This window comes from Podarcis bocagei (assembly GCF_964188305.1).
Source record: "Podarcis bocagei genome assembly, chromosome: 5".
Lineage (NCBI taxonomy): Eukaryota > Metazoa > Chordata > Lepidosauria > Squamata > Lacertidae > Podarcis > Podarcis bocagei.
The window spans coordinates 40,822,268-40,848,456 of record NC_138129.1 but is presented as its reverse complement, the minus strand read 5'-3'; the positions used below and the strand labels follow the sequence as shown (position 1 = coordinate 40,848,456).

The 26,189-nt window shown below is 42.0% G+C and overlaps 1 protein-coding gene across 2 annotated transcripts in view; it reads right to left on the bottom strand.

Moving 5' to 3' along the window:
* Window positions 1-532: 532 nt before the first annotated feature.
* Window positions 533-26,189, bottom strand: part of PLXNA2 (plexin A2) — a 412,046-nt gene continuing 386,389 nt past the window's right edge. Inside the window, exons 27-32 of one of the 2 annotated variants that reach the window (XM_081195162.1) lie at window positions 20,076-20,175; window positions 16,677-16,888; window positions 15,604-15,773; window positions 7,696-7,908; window positions 6,948-7,098; window positions 533-4,115 (exon numbers count right to left, since the gene is read on the bottom strand). In XM_081195162.1, the coding sequence (XP_081051288.1) occupies window positions 4,020-4,115; window positions 6,948-7,098; window positions 7,696-7,908; window positions 15,604-15,773; window positions 16,677-16,888; window positions 20,076-20,175 (942 nt within the window). In that variant the 3' untranslated portion in view covers window positions 533-4,019. The remainder of the gene's footprint in view (window positions 4,116-6,947; window positions 7,099-7,695; window positions 7,909-15,603; window positions 15,774-16,676; window positions 16,889-20,075; window positions 20,176-26,189) is intronic. The other variant, XM_081195163.1, reaches the window with a different exon arrangement.

The window sequence follows — 26,189 nt, the reverse complement described above, 5'->3', positions numbered from 1 at the left end:
GCTGCCTGTGCTCCAGGGCTTCTTACAGCTCCGCGCCACCCTCCCGATCCCGGCGCGAAGCTGCGCGGAGCTCCGGAGGGTGGCGCGGAGCTGCCTGCGCTCCAGGGCTTCCTGCAGCTCCGTGCCACCCCCCCGGATCCCGGCGCGAGGTCCTGCGGGGTCGCAAGGCTTGCAGGCAGCAGCCTGCAGCCCATAAGCTCGGGGGATAGCAGGGAGGCGCAGCGCCGCCACCCCGCTATTCCCTGACCTGATCTGAAGGCTGGGGGGGGGGGGGAGAAGCAAGCTTGCTTCTCCCCATCGCCAGCCCCATAAGCTGGGGGACAGCGGGGCAAGCCGCTGCCCCACGGAGGCTAGAGATGCTGTCCCTGAAGGCAGAAGAGGGAGATGGAGCGCTCTGTCTCTCTCTTCTAGCTTGGGGATGGCTGCGCAAACCTGGGGGGGAAATAAAATTTTTTTCCTTGATTTCCCCCCCAAAAAACTTGGTGCGTCCTATGGGCCGGTGCGTCCTATAGGGCGAAAAATACGGTAAATACTCAAGAAACTGCAGCCTCAGTTTGGAAAGATGAAGGTACACCCATACAGAACATCTGTAAAAAATGAAAACCAATAAAAATGAAAGTGCACTGAAGGAGACCTAACATGATCTAATTGTGAAATACCTGTAATTGGGTGAAGTGGAAATTCTTTTAACAAAAATTGGCTGTTAAACATTAACAATTAAGTTCAGGAACAGAGGAGACAAATCTGCTCTTGCAATCAAACTCACACTGCCAGACAGTACAGAGGTAACGCTCTGGAAACCAAGCTGCCCTTATTCTGAGATGCCTCCATTCATTTGGCTCCTGGTCCCTCTTCCTGCCAAGTCAATGTAAATCAGAGCTTTCTGGCTGCAAAGCTTTGGCTGCTGTGAATGTCAAAGGCTTTGGCTTATTGCACAAGGTCAGTCATTAGTATTTCTTTCAGGCTATTAATAGGGCCCAGGGAAACTTATGAAAGTGAATTATCAGGGGGAAAGTGGGCTTGGCACAGCTTTTAATGAATTATAATTAAAGCAGCAAGTTGCTCCTTTCCTTTATCCTTTTGCTGGCAGCATTCAGGATAATGATTAGAAAGTAAAAATTGGGGATTCTCACAGAGTAAGGGATTTAACGTGCAACCCACTCACCCTCGGCCTTCTGTGGAAGCAGCTCCATCTCTCACTATAGGAAATAGGGGTAGTGGCATGGCTGCCCAAGCCATTTAGTGGCAAGAAGTGTCTGCTCTACCAGAGAAGATGCTCCTTCCTCATATGCTGAACAGGATCTTAATAATGTATGAGCCTACTCATGAAAGGACTCCACTCAATAAACAGGAAAGAGGGCTGAGGTGGTCCCTCCCCTGATACTGCAAGCCTCCCTGACCCAGTGAGTATGGACAACTGAAGAGAGGAAGCCTACAAACGGACAACTCTACGCCTGTGCACTTCCACGCAATTTGGAAACCCATTCATGCAGAATTCCATATCTTGTGGAAGCCTATGCACATAGAGCTCTAGAAACATAGGCTCCCCCTATTCAGATGTTCATGCTCAACGTGGGGGGAGGGAGGTGCACAATGTCATGGGTAGGGTCACTAGCACCACCCCACTTCCTAATTGCATGGAGCCCACTTCATGCATATAATAGTACCTTCCAGTGCTTCTGAAGTCTAAATCCTGCTTTGGACTTATGTGGCAAGGATAGGCCCAGGAGATAGCTGAGATATATAGGTGCTATAGGAGTGAGTTAGGAGCAAAAGCCTTTGGGGTGGGGGTGGGGATTCACCTAATGACTCGTCCTGTCAGTGGAAGCACTGCACAATGACTTCCACTTGTGCAACATGGCTTTAACCCTCTCCTCCCCATGCTTGCCACTATCCTCCCCAAAACTGATTCAGTGTGTGTGTGTGTGTGTGTGTGTGTGTGTGTGTGTCCCAGAACAGTGCGCAGGGGGAAGAGAGCAAATTTTCAGCTTAGCACAATGTTGAATTCCTCCCTTGTTTTTCCTGATTCTGAGAATTCCCTTCATCAAACAGCTATACAAAGTTACTAAATGGTTACTTCATGACAACTCCTCCCCAGACACCTTTAGGTTTTCCAGTACAGTACTGGTGCTCTGGCAACCTATAACGGACAGGCGATAGTATCCACTGAATCCATCAAGAGCAGCTGTTTTAAACCCTAGACATTTAATTGTCTTATGCTGAAAATGCTATACAGTTCAGGAGGTGGTGGCACAGTCAGAATGGTCATACATGCTGGTGTCACAACCAGCTTCTTCCTAGACCTCGCTTGAGGGAACCATTCTACTTCTCTCAAATCCGACTCAGATTCCAGTCACGGGATCTGAAACCGTGTGGTCGATAATCTTGCCTTCCATTAGGCCTAATTGTCTTGCCCCAGTCACCCTTCTTAGCTGCAGCCTGCACAAATATCAATATTTATTACAGAGAGAAATATTTACAGCATCCCACCTGCTACTTGGCACTCTTGAAAGGGACAAGAAAGCTTTGGTCTTTTTCTTTTTTAAAAAAGGAACAACAACAACAACTCACAGACACCAGCCTTCAACTGATCACTAAGAAATGGGCTGTTAGGGTCAGCTAAGAAACCTAACCCAAGACAGGACACATGGACAAAGACAAAGACAACAGCCATTAACAGGCATGTAGAGTGTGCCATTTCCTTTTGTCTCCCTTCCCACTAGATATAGAAGTCTTATGCTCGACCTTTGCATGACCTTGCATATGGTGTGAGGGAAAAAAAATGCAAATGCCATTTGTCCTGATTGCATAAGCACCAGCGAATCCAATGTGGGAAAGCAATAAATATGTTGCCTCACTAGGTCTACGTTGTTCAAGTATTACTTGCTGTAAACATTCTTTCCTTTACTGCAAGAAATCACATAGTGACTAGGAAAACAACGACCCAAAAGCTAACCAACCCACACCCCAAGCAACTAAGAAAGCCAATTAGTTTTTACACAAATTGCACCTGCAGAAGCCCACAATGCACCAGTTTCAGTTTAAACCACTCACAATTTCCTTAGCTTCAAAACGGACAGGACATTCCTTAGGAACACAGTTGTCAAATACACAGAGACAGGGAGGAATCTCTTCAACAGGGAGAAGGTTTGTATCAACGCAGAAGAGGAATGAAGGACTTTCATAAAATCATATGCCTCTCCAACGGTAAATAAGGAGTATTAAAAAAATATCTGTACTCTATAAATGCACAGCTGAAGATGAATTTAAAGACAGATGGGCTGAAGGACTGGATGGCTTTTCCACTCAGGTACATTTCTGCTAAGTGCCTCTTGCAGATACAGACTGCTGGACTTTCTTTCCCCAGCTGCACTATTTGAAAGGTTTGGTGCAAATTTGTGCTTGCGGGGCTTTCTGTAAGTTCCCAGGCAGAGGCATAAATGGAGTTTTTCAAACATTCCCAAAGGCGTGAAAATCCACTTGCAAACCATCCATCTGAGCCACAGACAACGGGGATCTCATGAGATGGGAGGGGCAGTGTATGCAGCGGAATTTTTTCAATGGGATATTTGATGTGGCCACTGTGGTTTTTGTTACATTTCATTTTTTTTCTTCTCTCTTTCCTTTTTCTTTAAAAAACAAAACAAAACTTTAAATAGCATTTTTGTTATCTCCTAATATACATCAAACAACTTTCATGCAAAGCAGCAGTCATGGAGGAATCTAGGCTTCCCAGAACCTTTCTAGGTGTACAACTTGACGAACTCAACTTCTTGGCAAAGCCAACTGGTTTCTTTTTTTGATGCGCCATTGTTACTGGTTTTCTCCTGTCCTTTTGGCTGAAATCTGATGATCGAATTTTGAACTACGTATCTGGGCTAACATCTCTTCCTCGGTGGAGGTTGTCACAGTACTTTAGGTGTGTTCCCAGCAGCCTCCTTGCTGGTTTTACTCAGTTCCCAGAAGTTTTTGAGGCAACTACTTCCATCTCTTTGTTCCAGGAGTTCCTGCTCCTTTCTTCAGCTCTCCATAGACATGGCACCAATAAGCTGTTCTACTTTGTATGCCAAGCGCTGCCGGCGCGCCTGCTCATCCTGCTCCAGAGCCCCGATGATCTAGAACCAAGATAAATGCCAACACGTTAGAAAGAGCAGAACTAATAATAAAAAACAGCCAAAATAGTGAGTCAGATTAAATGGAGAGAGGGATGGAAAAAAAGGAAAGATAGAAACAAAGAAATGGTTTTAGAAAATCTAGGTGATTTTGGTATCTATATATATTCTGCTAAGAAAACTGCGTTGATTCTATTCTGTGGATTACACATAAAACCAAAAGTGGAGTTCTGCTGGACCAGAAGTCCAGCACCTTGATTTCACAGTGGCCAACCAGATACATACACAGGAGTGATGTTCTGACATTTCAGTCTAGCTTTGTTAGTAGTTACGATATATATACACCTGTTACTTTTTTTAGAGAGCTTGGAAGATGCATGAGGGTAGATGACCAACCTAATCCTAGCCTTTAGCTGTATTTCCCCCCAAGAAAAAGGTTAAGGGTAAAATGACTGCAAAGCAGAGTGCCACTGCCTTCACCAGCCCATACGCATTTTTGTGTTATCACAGTGGTACACATTACCAGCAAAAAACACAATCATATTCTGGATGCTACATTTCCTGTATCATTTAACAAGAAAGTAATGAGGTTCTCATCCCTAATCGGCAAATGGCTGCTGCACAGTACCACGCGCTTATACATGCAATTAAATGACAAAAGCCCTGCTTTTAATGGTTGTAATTGCAAAATAGGCTTTTCTTGCACTGCAAATTAAAGGGTTGAACAGATGGTGGGAACTTGGTTTCAAGTGATGCATCCATCAGAAGAGCCCATGCTGCCAGCAACACTTTGCAAAATAGATTGTGTTTGAGTTGTGCCATACTATTCATTTCTGGGGGGAAAGGGATGGTGGGACAGCACCGTAGGTCAGAATGCTTTTTTGAAAGCATTTGGAGAGCAGTTCGGCTTTTCAAGCAGCTTTTTTAAAATAAACATTTAAACCACAACTCTGCTTTCTCTGACGACTGTGATGTAATTACATAATGACGAAGAGTAGTCACTAATTCAATTCTTTTTGAAATAAATTTCGATAATGGTAGATAGTGGATAGAATCACAAATGAGGCAACCTGACAAAGACAACTAGAAATTATCAAAGGTCTCAAATAACACTTCAGAGGGTGCTTTTGGGGTTTTTACGTCACATTTCACAATAAAGCTATTTCATAACACATGTTTTAAATCTACAATACTACAGGGATTTACAAGCTCATTTATAGAAATTTAGAGATGACTGCTTTTAGATTTCAAGATTAAAAACTAGCCCATGTTATATTGGTGCCTGTGATTAGGGACTTCTTGGTTGTGGCATTCTGCTTATGGAATTCAGGAAGAGTCCTTTACCTTTCTCTCTTTTTGACACCATTCATTTTATTTCCCCAGGCTTTTAACGGTTTAGTTTTTAAACCATTAGGATGCGATACATAAAAACTAGGAGCATGCATGGTTTGGGTTCTTTTGGTTCCAAGTTACACTAAGAATATGTTTATGATATATGGGACCAGAATCTCAAGAACTGGACATGTACCTTTCACAGACAAAATGCCACAATGGCAAGCTGTTTTTAAAACTCGGGTGTTTCAAACACATCTTTTGATATGGGATAACGGGGTGTGTGGGACGCGGGTGGCGCTGTGGGCTAAAGCCTCAGCGCCTAGGGCTTGCCGATCGAAAGGTCGGCGGTTCGAATCCCCGCGGCGGGGTGCGCTCCCGCTGCTCGGTCCCAGCGCCTGCCAACCTAGCAGTTCGAAAGCACCCCCGGGTGCAAGTAGATAAATAGGTACCGCTTACCAGCGGGAAGGTAAACGGCGTTCCGTGTGCTGCGCTGGCTCGCCAGATGCAGCTTTGTCACGCTGGCCACGTGACCCGGAAGTGTCTCCGGACAGCGCTGGCCCCCGGCCAATAGATGTGAGATGGGCGCACAAACCCCAGAGTCTGTCAAGACTGGCCCGTTCGGGCAGGGGTACCTTTACCTTTACTAACGGGGTGTGTGTGTCTGCTGTTCAAATACAGCTGAAGGGCTTTTGACCGGGACCAATTTCTTTTCTTAAGTATCTTCACTAGAGTTCCCATATTTCAAAAAGTAATTTTGGAGCTACTGCTAAGGAAAGTCGGCAAAAACGACACTGCCGACATAGATTGCCAGATTTTCCTGGACATTTTACGATTTCCGCCTGAACACTGCTTCCAACTGCAGTATTCCAAGTATGTCCAGGAAATTCAGGACGTAGCGCAACCCTATCTTCCTGATCACTGACTTATTTCTGAGCATCATTCAATATGCTTGTGCTAACCTTTAAACCCTTCATGGCTTGGGACAAGGTACAAGCCTGACTGTGCACATAGACTTCACCAGCTGAGTTGAAAGCAACTAGGGAGAGGGCCTTCTTAGCTGTGGTGCCCTGTTTCTGAAATGTTACTACTAATATTTAATATTGTAATTTGTTAGGGCTGCAATCCAAAATATTTTCTTTTCGGCGTTGGTGTGTGTGTGAAATCCAAAGGTGGTTCAACTGCTTAGTCCTATGGGCTGCAGGATAGAAGTGTGAGCAGGCTCCTTAGAGCTTTAGTCAAATGTATTTATATCCTTCCTCAAGCCTTTCTGCTCAGCATGGAAAGGCCAGGAATGATGCTGGTGGGGTTGTAGTGGGGGTGTTGAAGGGACAGCATTTATGTCTTTGTGCCCCCTACATGATTCCACTATGCCCCCCCCCCACTGAATAGTAACTGAATAGGCCTTGTGTGTCTTATCCATCAAGTTATGGCAACAACACTCAGGTGCCTCAAGAGACAAATAGTTCCTTGGGCCCCTCCAAGGAAGAAATGTTTCCTCACCTCCTCACTGTATTTGCTGACATAGGAATAGATTTCATTGAGTGCACTCAGCATGTTGAAATCAATAGAGTGCAGACGTGACTGTTCTGCGAGGTAGGCATTCATATCTTGGTCACTGATGGCTGGGAGTTTTGCAATGTCTGCATAATACCTGCAAAAGAAATGGAAAGGAATACATGAGAATGGTGTACTTTGGAAACAGAAAGGAATGTGTATATTGCTAGACAGATAGGTCTTGTAGGGTTTATAAAGAAGCTTAAAGTAAGTTGCATTTTTTCAAATAATGAATAAGTTGCCACATGCCATGTTAACAGCATTACATAAAAACTAGCAACTGCTTATTTCTGAAAAAACAGCAACCCTGTATTACTTAGTAATGGAAAACGAAACAAGCAACTCCACTTGTAGAAATACTTTTGGAGCTTGAGAAGAGAGAAGAGCAACTGATGATCAAAGAGTGAAAGCTCAGTCAAAAACTAAAACAGCACTAGAATGAATTGAAAGAAAAAGAGGAAAGTACATTAGGAAGCAAAACAAGAACGTGAACGGGAGAGGACACTGTGGTTAATACTACAACACTTCCAGTATGTGCAAATAGATATTTGATGACACAAGAAGACAACACTTTTCTGTCTGTGCTAACCCAATGCAGCAGTTCTCAGTGAAAGTACCACAGTAACTGCATACTTGGGAGAAATTTGGAGGAAGCAGTTCACAACATAGTAGGCATTCAGTGATCCCCACTTACCTCTCTACCCAGCTTTTATAGCTAGGTATGTCCTTAGCATAGAGCAGCTTGTTGGAGGGGGAGTCCTTGCCCAGACGGTGCTCTGAGGTGGAACAAGAATCCATAAAGGTCTGAGCCACGACTGAGAGGCAGGCATCTGTGATACTTCCCTTATGGATGTCGAAGACGAACTGTGGATTTTTAATTACATTCACCCAGAAACGGAGGGGAAGGCTGTAGAAACATAAGCACACATTACAAGTTCAAGGAAGAAAATAACATATCTCCTCTCACCAAATTTTCTTTCTTTCTTTCTTTCTTTCTTTCTTTCTTTCTTTCTCCTTCCTTCCTTTCTCCCTCAAAAAATAGCATGCAATGCCCACAAAAAATTAAGAGTATATGTTTAGTAAGAAAGGCTCCAAGCAGTACAGAAAAAGAATCAGAACCAGATTACAATGGGAACTAAACTGCAGCCAAATTCAAAATCGTTTTCCTGTAAGATGTTAGGAAAAGTACACAAAATCAAATTTGAGCGATTTTCTTGTTGCACTGTTTTTGTTGTTGTTTTTGTGCTGAACACTCACTAGAGTGATTATGTCTTCTAGCCAGTTCTGTGCAGATCCTGTTCTATGGCTACTCTCCAAATGGGTATGTGTTTGCATTTAATATGTTAATAGGTTCCTGTTGCATATATTGTGCCAATAGGCTCGTCCTATGTACCCAGAGCCAACTCACAATAAGTTTTTTTTAGAGAGTGTCAGCCCTTCTCTTTAATTTTTAATTAATCTGAAGAGAGCCGGTGTTGTGTTCATTTACTTGCTTGTCTCTTTTGCTCATAAAGGCCAACATTATATTCTGAGAAAAAACAAAAACTCTGTGTTCCTATTCTTTAAAAAAATGAGTATCTGTTTCAAACTCCAGGTAACCATCCTCAGAAAGAGAATTATACATTTTGATTGCATAAATGTTCTTTACAGAAGTTTGTGAATAATGGCTGGTCCTAGGCATGTCAACAGCTATTTTCATCCATTGCTGGAGAAAATTAGTGATATTGCCATACTTGATAATTCCTTGGTTTAGAAAGTAAACTTGGTGACTTATAATTCTTGCCTTGAATACAGCTGCAGGTGGTGTGGTAGGGCAGAGGTGCTCACCCAATCTCTTGGCAGATGAGTCGCTGCTGCTTACCAGGAGAGGTGAGGTGGTGGTGAAGTGCAAATGACTGGCTGAGCCAACCCTGTGCTCCTGCCAGTGTGTTTGCACTATGCCACCCTCTCTGCAGCCTTGCCCCTCTTGGTAAGCAGCAGTGACTCACCTGCTGAGAGGTCAGGTAAGCATCTTCGTTTCACCATGCTGCCCACTACTGCTTAACCACTGAGTATTTCTAGGGAATGGGTTTTTAATTTAGCTCAGTATTCAGTCTCTCAGATTCAATCTTAAGCAAGGGATGGCCTCAGATCTTGGAGAGCTACTTCAAGTCAGAATAGATTGGGCTATTTCCTATGTTTCTATGCCAAGAGGGAAAACTGAGTTGCTTCCTTCCCTCTGGCAGACCAGAAGAAATGCTTTCCCCAGGGAATTCCCCTGGTGCCAAACTTGTCATCATTTCAGATGTCAGGCAGAGATGTTTATGTTTTCCTGGAGATTTAGGCTGCAATTATATGCTATTGTGCTGTGAAATCTGTTTTTAATAATGTTTATGCAATTTTAATTTTTTTTATTTTTTTACTTGGGTTGTAAATCACTTCAAGATTTTTTAAAGTGGGAAATGAAGTATAAATTGAATAAGCCTAAACCTGTCAGCAGGTAAGGTAAGGTTGGGGGGAAAAGTGTAGTGATCCTGAGTATCTATGAGAGATTTAGGGACAGGCTAGATTCTACAATGCTTCTGATAATATCAATGCAAACTTAAGAGCATATGCCCAATTTTGGGTCATAGTTGGGCTTGAAAATGTGTTGTTTTCCAGTTTTTAAAAAACAGTTGAGTTTGACAAACACAATCATAAAATGTACTAGAGGGATCATGAATCTCCAGGGGAAATTACTGCCCACTGTGGGCTTGATTCCCTCCTGAATACCTGTCCAGGGAGATTTCGCCTCTGGGCTTCTGTTCTATAGTGAATAGATCAGTTGTGTTAAAGACATAAGAAATAAATACATGAGCTGAACCAGGAATAAGTCACTAACAGCACTGCAGTTCTTGAGGAAACTTGACTGGCTGCTAAACTCCTGCACACTGCATTTTACTAATACACAGGGGCTAATTCCTTACATCTTTCCTTAAACTGTGTCAGCAGTGGAACATGACAACAGGCAGGTTTCTTTTGACTGTGTTCATGATGAGGTGCAACACTGAGACATGTTTCTGACAAATCTCTAGAACCCCTTCTCCCAATTGTTCATGCAGCTCAAGACTTGCAGCGTCAGTTTCACACTACAAAGTCATAGGCACTTTTAGCCATTTTCTTACTGCTTTGCCAGATGCTTGCAACAAAAAAGCAGAGGATGACAGCCTGTTGCCCTGTCCTCTTGGACGGCGAGTTAGAGGCTTTCCTTCTAAATCCTAGGCATCTGCAATATATGATTCACTTTCCTCTGTGGCAGGATCAAAACAAAGCTGCCACTTCCTGCTAGCTTTTGAGCGTGTGACAGGGAATCCTGCTTTAATAAAGATGAACTACTGTGTGCACCCAATGCTAAGCTAGATTGTTTCTCTGCTGTTCCAACTTGGATTCTGTCCAATAAGCATTTCCCAGTCTGCAAAAGAGTGTAATTCCCAACAAATTGCCAGCCTTGTTCTTTCAGTAACTTTCAGTTACTTCACTCAACACTTCTCCTGACTGACCTTCACAGCACCAGTAAAACACCTCAATCTTCAAAACACTATAATGCTTAAATCTTTCTTTCTTCGGGACAATCAGGGGATAAGAGTAACCCCCTCCTTCAGTGGAGCGACAACACCCAGGAAAGAAAAAAGATGGTGCTCTAGCACTAAATAGTCTGGGCAGCTTGGGTCAACTGCCAAAATGTGCTGCTAATGCCGGGCATGGTCCTAAATCTCAGTGAGTTTGATTCCCCATTTGTAAAAACAGCACTGCTTCCCCCTGGCTGATAGCACTATTTGCCAGGCTGTATATGTGCTGTGGGAATGAACGAATCCAAAAGAGGCATAAGAGAATCCCATAGAAAAGGTGCAAGGCATCTTAAGTTTTTTTTCTTGGAAGGCCTGGGACAACATGCTTTTCTTTCTAGATCACTTATGATACCCTCTGCATTAAATTCAATCTGCACATTTATTTGATTTCAGTAATTACTAGCCAGCTCCAAATGTAGCAGATGTACTGGGGAGGGGGGCGGGTGATACTAGGAAGGACTAGATAAATTTGGAAAGAGGCAAGTTCTGTCTCACATAAGCAAGTTGCTGCTGGCAGTGTGGTGGCAGCGAGGATTGGAAAAAACCCCTCAATTTATCATTCAGCAGCTGCCAAAAAGCAGGTCAAAAAGGGGAACTTGCCCACTCCAGAAATGCTTCCTGCAAGTATATGCAATCTGGCAGGCATGCAAATTAAAACCATGAAATAAATATTAAGTTATTGCTTTCCTTTTCCTGAGTCCAGCTGTGGACGGATCTGAGTGCTCGGGAAAGGGCAACAGGTCAATCGCAGGATACAAACTTTGCATGTAGAAAATCCAAGGCCTAAATCCAACTAAGATGATTTGAAGAATTCCGTCTTCACAAATTGCTATACCAAATTGCCCTGACCAAATGACCTCTTGGACTAATGTGTGGATTGGAATCTAGCTATGCAATACACTGTGCACTTCTCCAAATGTTGTGCTACAGTTCTTAGCAGTTTGAGCGTACCAAAATAGGGGTTTTTCTTAAACCAAAATAAAATTTTGAGATAAATCAAAACAATGTGTTTTGAGAGAAATTGCACAATTAAATAGATATTGAAATATGTATTTCAAGATGCATTTTGACACAATTAAGACATGTATTCACAGATTAATGCAGAGATGGAATGGGACTACTGTATGGTTAAAAAAGATGCAAAAACGACATGAGCTGGAACGAGATTAATCTATCCCTAGGTTCGAGCCTTGGTATTTCCAGTTAAAATATCTCAGATGGCAGGGAGGGAGTGGACACTTTTGCTGAGCTAAATGGACCAATGATCTGACTTAGTGTAAGGCAGCTTTTTGTGTTTGCATGATCACAGTTGAAAGAGGAAGATTTGGATGCCGGTTGGAATTTGGACACAGGAGTCTCCTTTCAAGATTCCCCTCCCCCAGCTGCTGTATGCAGAGATCAGCTATGGTTGAGGATCTCTCTGTACTAAGGGCTCATGGGGTCTGGCAGCCACAGGGGGTGGAAATCTCTACTCATCAGCACCACTTGGTAGCATTAAGATGTGTCATTTTATTCCAGATTCCAACATTTTATCCTAATAACTCATTCCTCTAAAGCTTCTGTTAAATTGTTTTTAGCTCCCTACTGCCTTAGCAGGGAATCTGGCTTTGGCAGACAGGATGATTAGAGGCTTTTCAAACCACAAGGGATTGAAGAACACACACACAACACACACATTGTCTGAGGGTTCATGCTTGGTATACGTATGAGCTTTTATTCTCCTTCCAATGGTAAATTTCTAATACAGGGAATTCTTAATCCTAAAATAAAAGCCAAGAGAAAGATGTAAAAGCAGCAATTGTTCTGAAAGTGTGGAATAAACTGCTGCTTGAATCAGTTGTACTTGATTGAAGCATGACCTCCTCTCAGACACCCTATCTAGTAAGCAAGATTTTGGGTGAAACTCATCAAACACACTTGGGAAGTGGGTACTTGACCAGTCACATCTGTTAGATGCTCAAAATAAGTCGGGAGTTCCCTAACTGGTCCATGGACCACATTCAGGTGATCTGTAGTGTGTCTGTAAAAATATGATTGCACATTACAATTGCTACAAAAGGCAGAAAAAAATTATTAAGTGGCCCTCCAAGACCCTCAGCAATTTTCAAGTGGCTCGTGTGCAATAAAAGGGTTTGGAAACCACTGAACTAAGTAGTTGTTACAACTAAGGTAAGTAACAACTATCCTTTCAGGTTGTTTTTGTTCTACTTCCAATAGCCCCTTTGAGACTTTTATTCCATCTCCTAAAAGTTCATTTTTAAGGTTTTGGGGGTTTGGACAGACAAACTGCAGAGTGGGGAAGCTCTCAAACATGCATGTTAATAATAACAGGCTTCCCCCTTGGGATCTCACCAGCAACCAAGTAATTGTTATGCTAATGTTTAGTTTGTCTACTTAGATCTTGCAATGCATCTATGGAAACCAATAAAAATTTATTTACAAAATAGTTACAGCCTGCCCCACCCTACCACAAGTACAGGGGTGTGATAAGGGTTTAAAATGAGACTTATGAAATTCATGAACATTTGGCAGAGTCTTAGGAACCTAAGAAGCTGCCTTATATGGATTCAGACCCTTGGTCCATATAGTTGAGTTCTGTCTATAGTCTACTCTACACTGACTGGCAGTGGCTCTCTGCGATCTCAGATACAGATCTCCCCTAACCCTACCTGGAGATTGAACCTGAGACCTCCTGCATGCAAAGCAGATGCTCTTCCACTGAGCTCCGGTCCTTCCCTGGTCTTAGCTACAACTGCACTTTTAGGGTGACTTCATGTTGGCTTCCCCTCCTCAGCTCCTGTCCAGCCTTTTCCAAAACCTGTCACCTCTTCTCAGTGATAAAGTGGAGAACGCTGCCTTTGCCCTTTAGGCGCCTCTCTGCAAATTCAGCAAACATGGATTGTGTTTCTGGCTCTGCTGACTGAGAGAGCATCACTCAATCAGCTCTAGATGTGATAACACTATCAAGTAATGGAATAATTAATAAGGCTGGAATAATTAAAGAGAGACAGGTAGGAATCAATCCCAAGCCTCTGTCCTGAAAATAAATGGCTATATACTGAGCGACGTTGAGGTCAAATTATTCCACACTTTCCTAATACAAATCTTGTGCTTTCTTTGAAGTGTTAGGGTTTTATCATTGTCAAGAACAAAATAGTGAATCTGGTGAAGCAGGGCCCTCTGCTGGATGGAGTAGAAATAAGTGTGTCCTTTATTGTGCCTTTAGTCCTGAAAGCCTCAGAAGTCTATTTTCATTACTTCAAACATTGAAAATCATTCCTGATTCAGCTACTTCTCCATATTGGTTGTTGAGCAAATGGTCACTACAGCTTCAGATGAACTAGGCTACTATCAGCTTAGGTTTCTGCCAGTGTGGCCATCAACCAGAATATGGGTTGTGGCTATGCGAGTATTGACAGGCCAGCAGACCCCAAATTGAAATTGTATTTCTTTTTGGTAGCTTTGGTGCTGATCTGATAGGGAGGCTGGCAGGTTTTTATGTGACTGCTCTTTAAGCAAATCTGATCATTCTGTGCTAGAGAAATAGTTTTAAACACAGTAAATTCTGCACAAGACACCAAGGACGTAATTTGTATTGTTGTCCGAGGGAAGCAGATGGTGCTACAACTATAAAGCTGCATAAAATATTAGAAAAAAAGAGCTGAACAGGAAAAGAATCAGCAACTCTACTTAAATACTTCCAGTAAGAATAAGTACCTAGTTAGAAATGGATCTGAGCACAATGAAATCCACTTTCTTTTTCAGGAGTAACAAAATAAGAATTTTCAGAAGAACTATTTCTTTTGTTTGTTTCAAGCTTGAAAGGCTTTTAGACAATGAACAGACTTTAATCTGAGTCTCTGAATTTGCCTTCCCTTGGCTGCCCCTGCTCCACTGTACTATGAATTTGAACAAGGCAATTCAATACAGTTCAGGTTTGCCCAGAAATGCCCAGCTATATCAAGGAGAGCATATTCTGCCTTGGTTTTTTCTTTTTATTATCTCCAACTCAGTGGTTTGCAGCTTCCCTGGTGGCTATTTCCTGTGATACAAAGTCCTTTCCCTTTCCTTTTTTCCCTTCTCATTCCTTTCAAGAAGCACAGCTACACTCCTCTTGCTCACATATATTACCTGCTTCTCCTAGAGTGGGGGAGGGGGCAGACCTCAGGCCTGGGGCCTCTGGGCCTCAGAACTGTCCCCAGACCACACCCCTCACTGGCCCTGCTTCACACCTGAATTTTTAAAGGATTTTTTTTTTAAAAAAAAACTAACCCATCTTGCCATATAACTGGGTTTTCCCAGACATTTTTCCGATTTCTCAAAATATGCCTGGACGCCATTTTCCAGCTGAATTCCTGGACGTGTCCAGGAAAACCCAGACGTATGGCAGCCCTACTGATGTTTCCCATTTTAAAAAGTAAGAGATTATGATTTTAAATTAAGGAGGAAGGGGACTGCTTTGTGGAAGACTCTGCTATATAGACTTCTTCTGTGGCACCATGTAAGCTTCTGCAAGGCACCGTGGGGCTGTGCTGGCATAGCTTTTGTTGGGTCATTGGAACTCAAATGGCTGGGCTAGAGCATTGGTGACTCAAATCAAGACTGAGCTTACATATGCATGATGGATTGAATGGAATGAATAGGGCTGAGGGAGGGTAGCAAAGCAGCATGAAATGGCTGAGTCAGGAGCAGAGCTACACTGTTAAATCTACATGGGTGTTTCAGGCATCTCAAATCAATGGTCGGTATCCAGCTAAATAGATCTGCTGGCAGAAGGATTTCTCCTTGTGAAGAATGTATAAGGCCCCACGAAAAGCAACAAAACATGCTAGTTCACAAGTAAAAAAATGGCTCCGTCTACTTTTAGAGCAATATGGAGAATCCAAAACTGTGTTTGCCTTCAGAAAGAAAGCTGGACATGATCTAGACAGTTCTGTGATAGGCTCAGGAGGCCTCCAACTGAATGAGACAAACCCTGCTCTGACCACAAGGGCTTACACATTCCCGTATCTCACCAGTTGCTCTTCCATGTGTGCCTCACGTCAGTGTCGTGGATGCCGTGCTTATCCGCTTGCTCATCCAAGAAATCAAACATATATTTGATGGCCAGTGGGAGAGCGCTGCCTCGGTGCACAGTGCTGAACAAGGTCTCGAACAAGTCATCCACAAACTTTTGCAGCGTACCCTGATGGGAGCAGAGACGAGAGTGTGAGGGTATTTGGCCACAAATCATCAGCAGAGGCAGTTGCAGGACAGTATTAGGATAGGCAGGGCTGAGCTGAACCAGCCTCAGTAACTTCACAGACTCATTTACAGACTGGAAAGCTGCCCCTGTTATTATTAACTGATAGTTATTTTAAATATATGTGCCACTCAGTCTTCATTGTTACAAACAATCCCAGAATGCAGCAAATAAAAACTTTAAAAGAAAGCACAAAAATTTATATATATTATCCAAACTGGTGTTTAATTTCAGGTGTATTCTACAGCAAGTTATTGATACAATAATAGTCCAATATATGTGGTTTGGCATTTTAGGTGCTTCCCCATTGCTGTCTGCAACAAAAGCAGGATAAAAGCAAACCAGAATATATGCAATATAAAAAGTTACAGGTTTTCAGCATGAAGTTACAGGATAGACACTGATTGGAAATGAAGCAGTGTGATCATTCCAAAACTTTTGCAAAAAGTATTGGAAGTGAGATCACGTGCGACTGCCCCGGAAGAATAATAATATTAACTCACTTGTGTCTTACCATTGCTTCATGCACTGATGAAAAAGAGATACGGGATCAAAACTCTGGTGCTGGACCAGCCAGTCAAGTATTAATAAAATATGGGACCCTGGGGTGACATTTAAGGTGCAAGAAGCTTTAAGGTGCAAGAGGGTTGCTTTTTCACCTGTTCATCAGCAACCCAAAAGCATAATGAGAACAATGGTCTCATTTTCACAAAGCTCTACAGGTGGCCAGCTAATATGCTGCTTCCCAAACAGATTTTGATGTTTCTTTGTTAACATTACTGGTTAATATACCACAGTTTTGCATGGACGGTGCTTTGGGAGCTTTGCAACAGAAATTGATATTACCTTTGTAGCAAGCAGCCTTGTCAGGTAGATCTCTGACACCATCTTACTGCCCCGATCACCTTCCTTCTGGTCACCGTGGTCATGGTTCTTGACTAAGTGCCAGACTTTCACCCCACTCTCTAGGTCTGGGGTAATCATGGGAGCCCTGGAACGGAGACTGTCTGGGCTGCCTGTGTACCGAAATGTGGAATCTGGGCAGGAGGAAAAAGAAGCTGGTGATGCACAAAAGGAAAACAGGCTTGGTTATATCTCTGTCTTACTTCATCCACAATTTTCTAACAGTGAAGGCAAATTTAGTGGCTTATTTAAAGAGCAGTGAAAATGTGAACACACTATCAAGCCACAGTCTTTCACAAACAGTCTGCCATTCTATTGCAAAATACGCCAGATATTTTTTGTACTTTATGATGGATATGGGCACCATTATGTGCAACCACACGACCTTGGATAAAAGAACTGATTAGGTGAAACACAGTCGCCATCCAGTTAGAATTGAAAACAAAACCTTCTAAACCTAAGTAATCTTGGCTACTATAGCTACTACACACAGTAGCAGCTTAATGTAAGATGACAAATTGTGCAGTATCTGCCCATGCCATGTGAGGAGTCTACTATTATTCACCAGGGGATTGGAACAGGGTTTTGTTTTGTTTTGGCAGTAGATGAAAGCTAGACTAGCCACTGTCTGTCTGTTTGATATTTCTTATGCCTTGTTTTTAAGCAAATCCTTGTTTTGCTATGACCAGCTCAGGCTAGTTTCTTAATTTGCTGTTCTTCCCTTCTGGGTGACAGTAGGATTAAAGGGATCCCCATAAATTAGGAGGCGAGTGAGTGAATCATTACAAAATTTTCTGAAGCTTCACTCTTGATTAATGCTCAGATAAATATGAATATTCCTGTGGATGTAATTAAGGGGTGAGAGCACTGAATCATTCTATTTTTAGATCTAGCTTTGCACCAATACATAATGCAAATGCAGAGAGAGTAAATAGGGCTTCATTTGCATGCCATCTGCGCAATCAGAGATATCAATATCAATATTAGCAACAACTGTGGAGACTTAGTGTGCAAATGCTCTAATGGCAACTTCTGACTCTGAATAGTTCAATATTGATATTGCTTGAATACAGCTTGAGTTCTATCCTCCAAATCAGGGGTCCTTGCCCAGAAGAACTCTCAAAAGGGCTTTATACTGTGGTCTAAACCACTGAGCCTCTTGGGATTGCCGATTGGAAGGTTGGCGGTTCGAATCTCCACAACGGAGTGAGCTCCTATTGCTCTGTCCCAGCTCCTGCCAACCTAGCAGTTCGAAAGCACGCCAGTGCAAGTAGATAAATAGGTACCGCTGTGGCAGGAAGGTAAACAGCATTTCTGTGCGCTCTGGTTTCCGTCACAGTGTTCCATTGCGCCAGAAGCGATTTAGTCATGCTGGCCACATGACCCGGAAAGCTGTCTGTGGACAAATGCCGGCTCCCTCGGCCTGAAAGCGAGATGAGCACTGCAACCCCATAGTTGCCTTTGACTGGACTTAACCATCCAGGGGTCCTTTACGTACCTTTTACCTTTACACACCATAACTTTAAAGCATATTCAAAGCATTCCCCCCTCAAAGAACTCTGGGCACTATTAAGGGTTGCTGGGAATTGTAACTCTGTGGAGGGTAAACTACTGGGCCCAGAATTCTTTGAGGGAAAGAATGTGCCTTACAGGTATAGTGTGGATGCAAACCCAGTTAATTGCAAGCAGAGATAAGTTGTTGCAGATAGCTGTAATGGTGCTGTCTCTACAAAGTATTTCCTTCATAGTTTTCATTTGGTGTTTTGAAATAAATATTTTGAAATTTTTATGAATAGAGGTCGGTGGTACTTAGACCTTTTCCTCACAAACTAGCCAGCAGAATGAAAGAGCTGAAAATGCATTTCACTTGTAACTTCAGCAAAACATCTCAGCATTTTTGTTACAGAAAAATGTACAGCAATTATTTCATTCAACACAAACTTTTGCCAGAAACAGATGGCAAAAATAAATATGTCCAAATTCTCAAATTTGTTATTTAATTTCAATCCCAGTTTGATTCTTTGATAAAACAGTTGTGCCCTCCACAATCAGGACTTGATCACCTCCCAACATTCCTTTTACAATTGCCATAAGGAAATTAGGAGAATAAATGATAGCAAATAACAAAGCAATATAATAAAGCCCAAATTATAATTAATTATCTTGCAAGAAAAAGATAACCAATAACCAATTATAATTTATTCAACTTTTCTAAAAATGGATAGGCATGCAGCTCATTTTACTGCAATATGTAGTTCTTTGGTATCTTGCAAACAAAACAGCAGCATATCTGGGTTAATGACTGAGTGCACACTTGAGAGCAAACTATAATCAATACGGCTCTTTGAGGATACACAAGTTTCCACTTTAGGGCTGAGTCAAAATTACCCACTGATTTCTTCCCCCAACCAAAATGTGAGAATAATAGACACAGCCATTTCCCAAACAGCCACGGTCTAGTCACAAATTACATTTTAGGTGTACAGTACCACCCTGGTGCCCTCTAGATGTTTTTGACCACATCTCCCAGCAGCCCATCCCATGGCCATGGCAAATGGCCAGGGTTGATGCTCAGAACATCCAGAGGACAGCAGGGTCGGGAATGCTGAATTGCACAAGTTTTGATGCACACATCAAAAGGATAACATCTGAATAGGTCCTTTGCCGGCCAGCCTAATTTCTTACCAAATTGGTCAATTTTGTGATAATTTCAGTGGGGACATCTGAGAACCCTGGATATTTGAAATTAGCACCCATTGCAACAATTTTCAAATAGAGCATTGAAGAAACAGCAGCTCTGTAGGAGTAACTGCTTTAAGAGAATGCTTCTAGTTCTGGTATACACACAGATAGTCCCATTTCATAGGCACAGCAACTCATAACTCAGGGCTCTCCCACACTTCCTTTGTCCCGTGCCTAGAAAGCACAGGTCCCAGCAGTTTTGCATTTGCCCTGCAGCTTTCCCCTGCAAAACACGCTATTTACAGCTGAATCAGAACAAACAGCAATCCATAGAAAATCCGATTGACATTTGGTCTGATTCAGCAGTAAACTCTGGTTTTCCTGGGAGACAGTGGCAAGGCAAACAGGGATGTGGACAAGCCCTCAAAGACAGAAAGGGGCAGTCCTGGTATGTGATGTGATCTGTGTGTGCATCAAAGTTACTGTACAGCTTTGGACTGCACCCAGTGATTTTTTGTATACAAAAAATAAAAAGATAGCATGTTCCATGCCTCAGAGCCAGAGGTAAGAACTCTAATAAGCTTGCTGGCACAATTAGCTGATTAGACCACTAATCTGGAAATTCAAGGAAAGTTTACATCACATCGCTTTGCTTCTTACCATATCTGCTAATTGAGGTCCGTGATATGCTGGCAGAGGCGGGAATGTTGTAGGATGAGGTCTGCTTGGGAACGAGGGCCACTACAGAGCGATCAGACACCTGTTGGGAGAAAGGAGCCCAAAAAATAAGCAAGCAATGGGATATTGTAAAGAAATTCTGCCCTAAAAGATGTTCACAGAGTCCAGCTAGCTAAGAGCAGTGAAAGTTTGGCAGAAACATATGGAATGGCACATGGTGCCAGAGGACCAATGAGAAAACAAAGGATCTCTTTCCCTTGTTGGTTTGTTCTATCCCTGAAGAAAATGACTGAGAATGGAGCTGGGGAAACATATTGAGGGCATTCTTGGTCATTTGATTTAGGATTACATTTACTCCAATAAAAATTGAGATTCCCAAGAATTGTAGCAACCCAATTAAAGCAATAACGCACTGGGAATAAAACAGCTATAATAATGTTATGGACCATAAAACATTCATATTAAACCATTTTTTATTTTAACCATTTTTATGAACTTTAAAAGTTTGATTTACAGCAGAACAAGTCATAAAATCATCTTTCAAGATTTTAAATTGTCAGTCCCACAAATGCACCAAAAAGGAGGGGTGAATTAAATTTGGGGAAGTCAAACCATAAATGAACATTAACACTAACGAGATTTTGTTATAGCAGGTTTTAGTGGTAGCATTTAATTTTACCCTCCCTATAAATCTGAGAGTCATACAGTTTTTAACTTATCTTCATTAACAGACCTTTACATCTCTGAGATTTGTATTAACAGCCTCCTAGTGTGGAACAGTTGTGGGAATTTAAATGGTAAGCTATTCAAACTGGGAATGCTCTCTTGACTTGTGCCTGTCTTATATGAGTTTGGATGGGCCTATACCCTTTCAAATCATCCCACTGCTGGTGTTAAATCATTAAAAAGCTGTTCATTTTGAAGGTGCTCAACCGGGCTTGCCAGCACATGTGAAAAGGATCTAGGGGGTCTTAGTAGACCACAAGCTTAATATGAGTCAACAGTGTGATCAAGCAGCAAAAAAAGCTAATGCTATTCTAGGTTGCATCAATAGAAGTATGGTCTGCAGATCAAAGGAAGTAATAGTACCACTCTATCCTGCCTTGGTCAGACCCCACCTGGAGTGGTGTGTCCAGTTTGGGGCACCACAGTTTAAGATGGATATTGACAAGCTGGAATGTGTGTAGGGGAGGGCAACCAAGATGGTTTGGAAACCAAGGCTTATCAGCGGTCAGCAAACTTTATCAGCAGGGTGCTGGTCCACTGTCCCTCAGACATTGTAGGGGGCTGAACTATATTTTGAAAAAAAAAAATGAACAAATTCCTATGCCCCACAAATAACCCAGAGATGCATTTTAAATAAAAGGACACATTCTAATGTAAAAGCATGCTGATTCCCGGACCGTCCGTGGGCTGGATTTAGAAGGCAATTGGGCCTTAGTTTGCTTACCCATGCTTATGAGGAACAGCTGAGGGAGTTGGGCATGTGTAGCCTGGTAAAGAGGAAACTGAGTGGAGCTATGATAGTCATCTTCAAATATCTAAAGGGCTATCAAATGGAAGACGGAACAACCTTGTTTTCTCCCCCTCAGGAGGGTATGACCTGAACCAATAGCTTAAAGTTACAAGAAAGTGATTCTGACTAAACATCAGAAAGAACTTTCTGACAACGAGAGCTGTTCGACAGTGAACAGACTTCCTCGGGAGGTGGTGGACTCTCCTTCATTGGAAGTTTTAAAGCAGAGGTTGGATGGCCATCTGTCATGGATGCTTTAGTTGAGATTCCTGAATTGCTGGGAGTCAAACTAGATGACCCTTGGGTTCCCTTCCAACTCTACAATTTAGCCAATAGAGTGCTGAAGTGCAGACATGATGTCAATGATATATCTTTGTTTAAACAGTAAGACTAGGGAGACTCACATTTTGAAATGCTGCATATTGGTCTTGACACCAGCCTTGCTCTTACCTACAAGAGTCTCAGTCCTATTATATTTATTTTTAGATGCAATTATAATCATTCTGTTTTATGAATCTTTTATAATTTTGTGCATGGTTTTTTAAAATCTATTTACATTTTTATTGCGTTATTCCTTTGTAAACTGCCCTGAGGTGGTAGAGAAATACTTATAATAAAGAAATAAAGCAGACCCAAGGATGTCACAGCCCTCTTTTAATTATTATTTCTGTATCTAGAATACAGCATGTAAGGGTGCCTTACATTATTTTAGCTTATTTGTCTCAACAACAACTAAATATTTTGATCTGAATTTAACAACCTTCGGTCTAAACCCAACACCTTGCTTCATTCACAGGGATGTTGTGAGAATTCATAAGATTGTGAGTAATCCTATACATACTACCTGAGAGAAAGCTCCACTGAACTCAACAGGGCTTACTTTTGAGCAGACACACATAGGATTGTGTAGTCAAAGCGCTACATCAGTGATAAGCATTAGATTTCCCAGCAAAAGGCAAACGATTACTAATGTATGGAGGCCCATGAAGCCCTTCATTACAGAAGTTATTATAAATATTATTTTTTCCTTCTATTAATAATAGGGCCTAGCATGATATGCAGCAAGAATGTATTTATATTTGGCAAGCACAACACTTTGTGCCTCTGTTATTTCTCCTCCTCCACATCCTTTCACCCAATTTATAAGTCTCTAGAAGGAACGATCAACAATCATATTATTTTCTTATGATGTTATTAGCTGCCACTTCGGTTTAATTCCAGCAGCTGAAATACAAAAGGCAGTTCACACACAAAAGAAATCACTCCCAGGCTTCTGAGTTTGCAGAGTTTCTTCAGAGCTGTAGTTAACCAAAAGAAAAAGAAAAAATCCAGATACAACACACATGCGCACACGTACTCTCACTTCAAACAGGGTTTGACAAATACTTCAAATTCTTAGCCACCAGTGTCAAAGTACTAAATTCCTGGGTAACCAAACACCTAATGGTTTTGCAGCTCTGAGTCCATCCAAGGCTTCGGTGGAATGCTTGTTCTTGTCAGCTAAAGTAATATCTGATGCACATGCTCCAGCCCACTTCACACATATCCATCCAAACATAAAATCTGGTGAAGAAGGAGAAACTGATGGATGTCTTTCAGTTTTCATCCGTATCTTTGTAGAACCTGTATACTTAATTCAGTGTGATGACTTCAGTGGCAGCTGGTGTACATATTTTACAACAGAGTGTTGCACTTTCCACCTGAGCCATGGCATCAGAATGCTATGACAGGAATGGGTAAAACGATGTATCCCAAACCATTCCTAACAGTACCTCTTTAACAGATGATATCTGATTCATATTGCCATGTGAATTGACTCATGCATGGGCCCTACCTGCCAGTTCTATACATGTACCTTATGTAGCGAAGGCTCTAGGATAACTTGGTTGGTAGAGCGTGAGACTCTTAATCTCAGGAATGTGGGTTTGAGACCCATGTTGGGTGAAAGATTTCTGCATTGTAGGGGGTTGGACTAGATTATCTTTGTAGCCCCCTCCAACTCTACAATTCTATGATTCTTCCAAGCTCATTAGCTCATTTAGTTTCAGAACTGTCCAAACAATGCATGCAAAAGGCACTAGTTATTCAGTGGAGAAGTTTTTTCCTAGTCCTTTTAAAAAACCTACTAGGTTAAGAAACAACAAAAACAACTGGGGAATACATTTTCCATTCACGTGCATGAAATTATGAGAGTGAGCTACTGGATAAGGCAACTGGGTTTTGTTTTCTGTTTTGCTTATTCTTCCCTATCCTTAATATTTAATTGGAAATAGTCTCTAATCTCTCTTTCCTTAGTGCTTTCAGCTTTCCATTGACTTGGTTTGCCGCCTTGGAATTAACCTTACATATGCAATTATACATTGTTCAATGTTAAATTGAGGGCAAGCCATTCTTCTTGTAATAGGACGCATTTGTGAAAGCTATATTTCCCCCTTTCAATCTTTTTGAATCTTTCAATCTGTTTTCAGAGCACTTACATTTTCAGTTTTATTTATTGCAATTGGTAATAAATGGTGTACATTTCAAGGGACTGCTAATCTGAAGTTAACGACATGCTGCAATATGCTGGCCCTTAGAAACAGTAAATGGAGATTTTGTAGCTTTCCACTGACCTGAACTGTACAGTTCTACAGTGCCTGAACTGTATTTGATTTGTGTTTCGGCTGCATCTCTATTTGGAGAGCTGCTGCACTAGAGGAGTCCCGTACAGCTGTGTGAGTCACTTATACAACACATGCAAATATCTAGGGATGCAATTGTGTGGACACTTATGTTCTTCAACGCCTTTGGAGGTTCTGTGGCTACATTAAAAATCCACAAAAGCAAAGATAACCTATGTTGCCCTCTGGTTAAACTCCCACCCACCCATCAAAAAGTTGTTAAGCTTTTCTTTTCTTTTTTTTGACAATATAATTCAAATTGGAAAATTGGATAGGGCAGCTTTGAAGTAACTCCTTAAGTTAGAGCTCTCAAAATTCAATCTGATATTGTATTTCAGCATCACTATCATGACCTGCACCTAGCATTTGCATATGTGAAAGGAATGATCTGTGAGCTGAACTTTGCTTCTACAGAAGGACTGTAGCTAGGAGCCTGGCTTATCACCTACTGTGGGAACCAGCCTAGGCCATATGAAGAGCTTAGACAGCCTGATTGTCCTGTTAATGGGGATGCTGCAGCCATTCTTCCTGGGCTTGTTCTGTATGAGGCAGACCATATCTAGGGAGCACAGTATTAAGCAGGGTAGCCATGCCTACTTCCAAGAGGAACAGGGAGCAACTAGGACAGACATTCCTCTTAAGTGTCTGCAAACAGGAGGTTATGGGCAAGATTTTAAACTCTCGCTCACAGGCCACAGGGTTTACTGTAAATCCACCGTTACGTTTTTCAAGGTTAGGCTCAGAGATGCTGGGTGGGGACCCCAAGCCTCACAGTAACATAATATATTGCTATAGCAGGAAGAAAAGGGAAGACTACAAAATATATGTATGAATTCTTGTTTTCAGATTATATATTGTCATTTCACCTATGCTCAGGATGAGAACAAACAATAAATCCCAACAGAAGGAAATACCAATTTAACTATTAAAATCAATGCATGTAACCTCCCCCCATAAAACAACAAGGTAAATCAGGCTTTTAAAAGCACCTCCAAAATGCATGCTGAAAAGAAGTTTTGGCCAGGTGCCTGAAGGTAAGAACAGATCTAGAGTGTCCAAGTTTCCCTGGGGAGGAAATTCTATAATACAGGTGCTACAACTGAGAAGGGTCCGCTCTATGTCTCTTCTGATAAGGAAAGAGCTCAGAGCAAAACCCTCATCTTAAGACCTTAATGTTGTATATTTTTGGATGCCTGATCCAGCAAAGTTGCTCTTATGTTCACGTGTGTTATCAAGGTTGTGAGCTTTTAAGGTTAAAAATAACTATTCTAATTGTATTCCGATTGGGAGCCACCACAGACTTCCAGTAGACATGTAATGTGCTTTCACTGTCTCCCAGTCACCAGCAAGATAGACTGAAGTTTCTGAATAGCTTTCAGAGGCTGACTCACATAGAGTGTGCTACTGCACTCTAATGTGGAGGTTACCAAGCTATGCATCATGGTGATCTTTTCCTAGTGGCCACAGCTGGCAAATCAACTTAAAATGATAAAAGGCACTTCTGGTCACAGCTGTCACCTGAGATTCCAGAAGCAATACTTGGTCCGGCAGCACCCTCAGACTGTGCACCTGGTCCTTCAAAAGAATAGCATCAATTTGCTACAAATGTGTGTCACTTTTAAATGGTATGGGGCACTCAGTTATTGCAGGAAAATGAATTGTCCTCAGTTCAGGACTGAATAATAAACTGTGGACACCTGATGACTGCCCTGTTTAGAACACACCTGCATTCATTGCATTGTCCGGTCCTGAAGCTTCTGTAATTTTGATAAATAAAAGGAACATTATTACTGAAAGTGAAAAGAAAATTTGTTAGGAATGAACTCAGAATTGTGACTAGCATTTGTAGAGTGTCACTTTGATAAGACTTCTGTCACAGAAAGGCCAGCTGCTCTATGCGGCTTAAGCAATCTCTAGTTG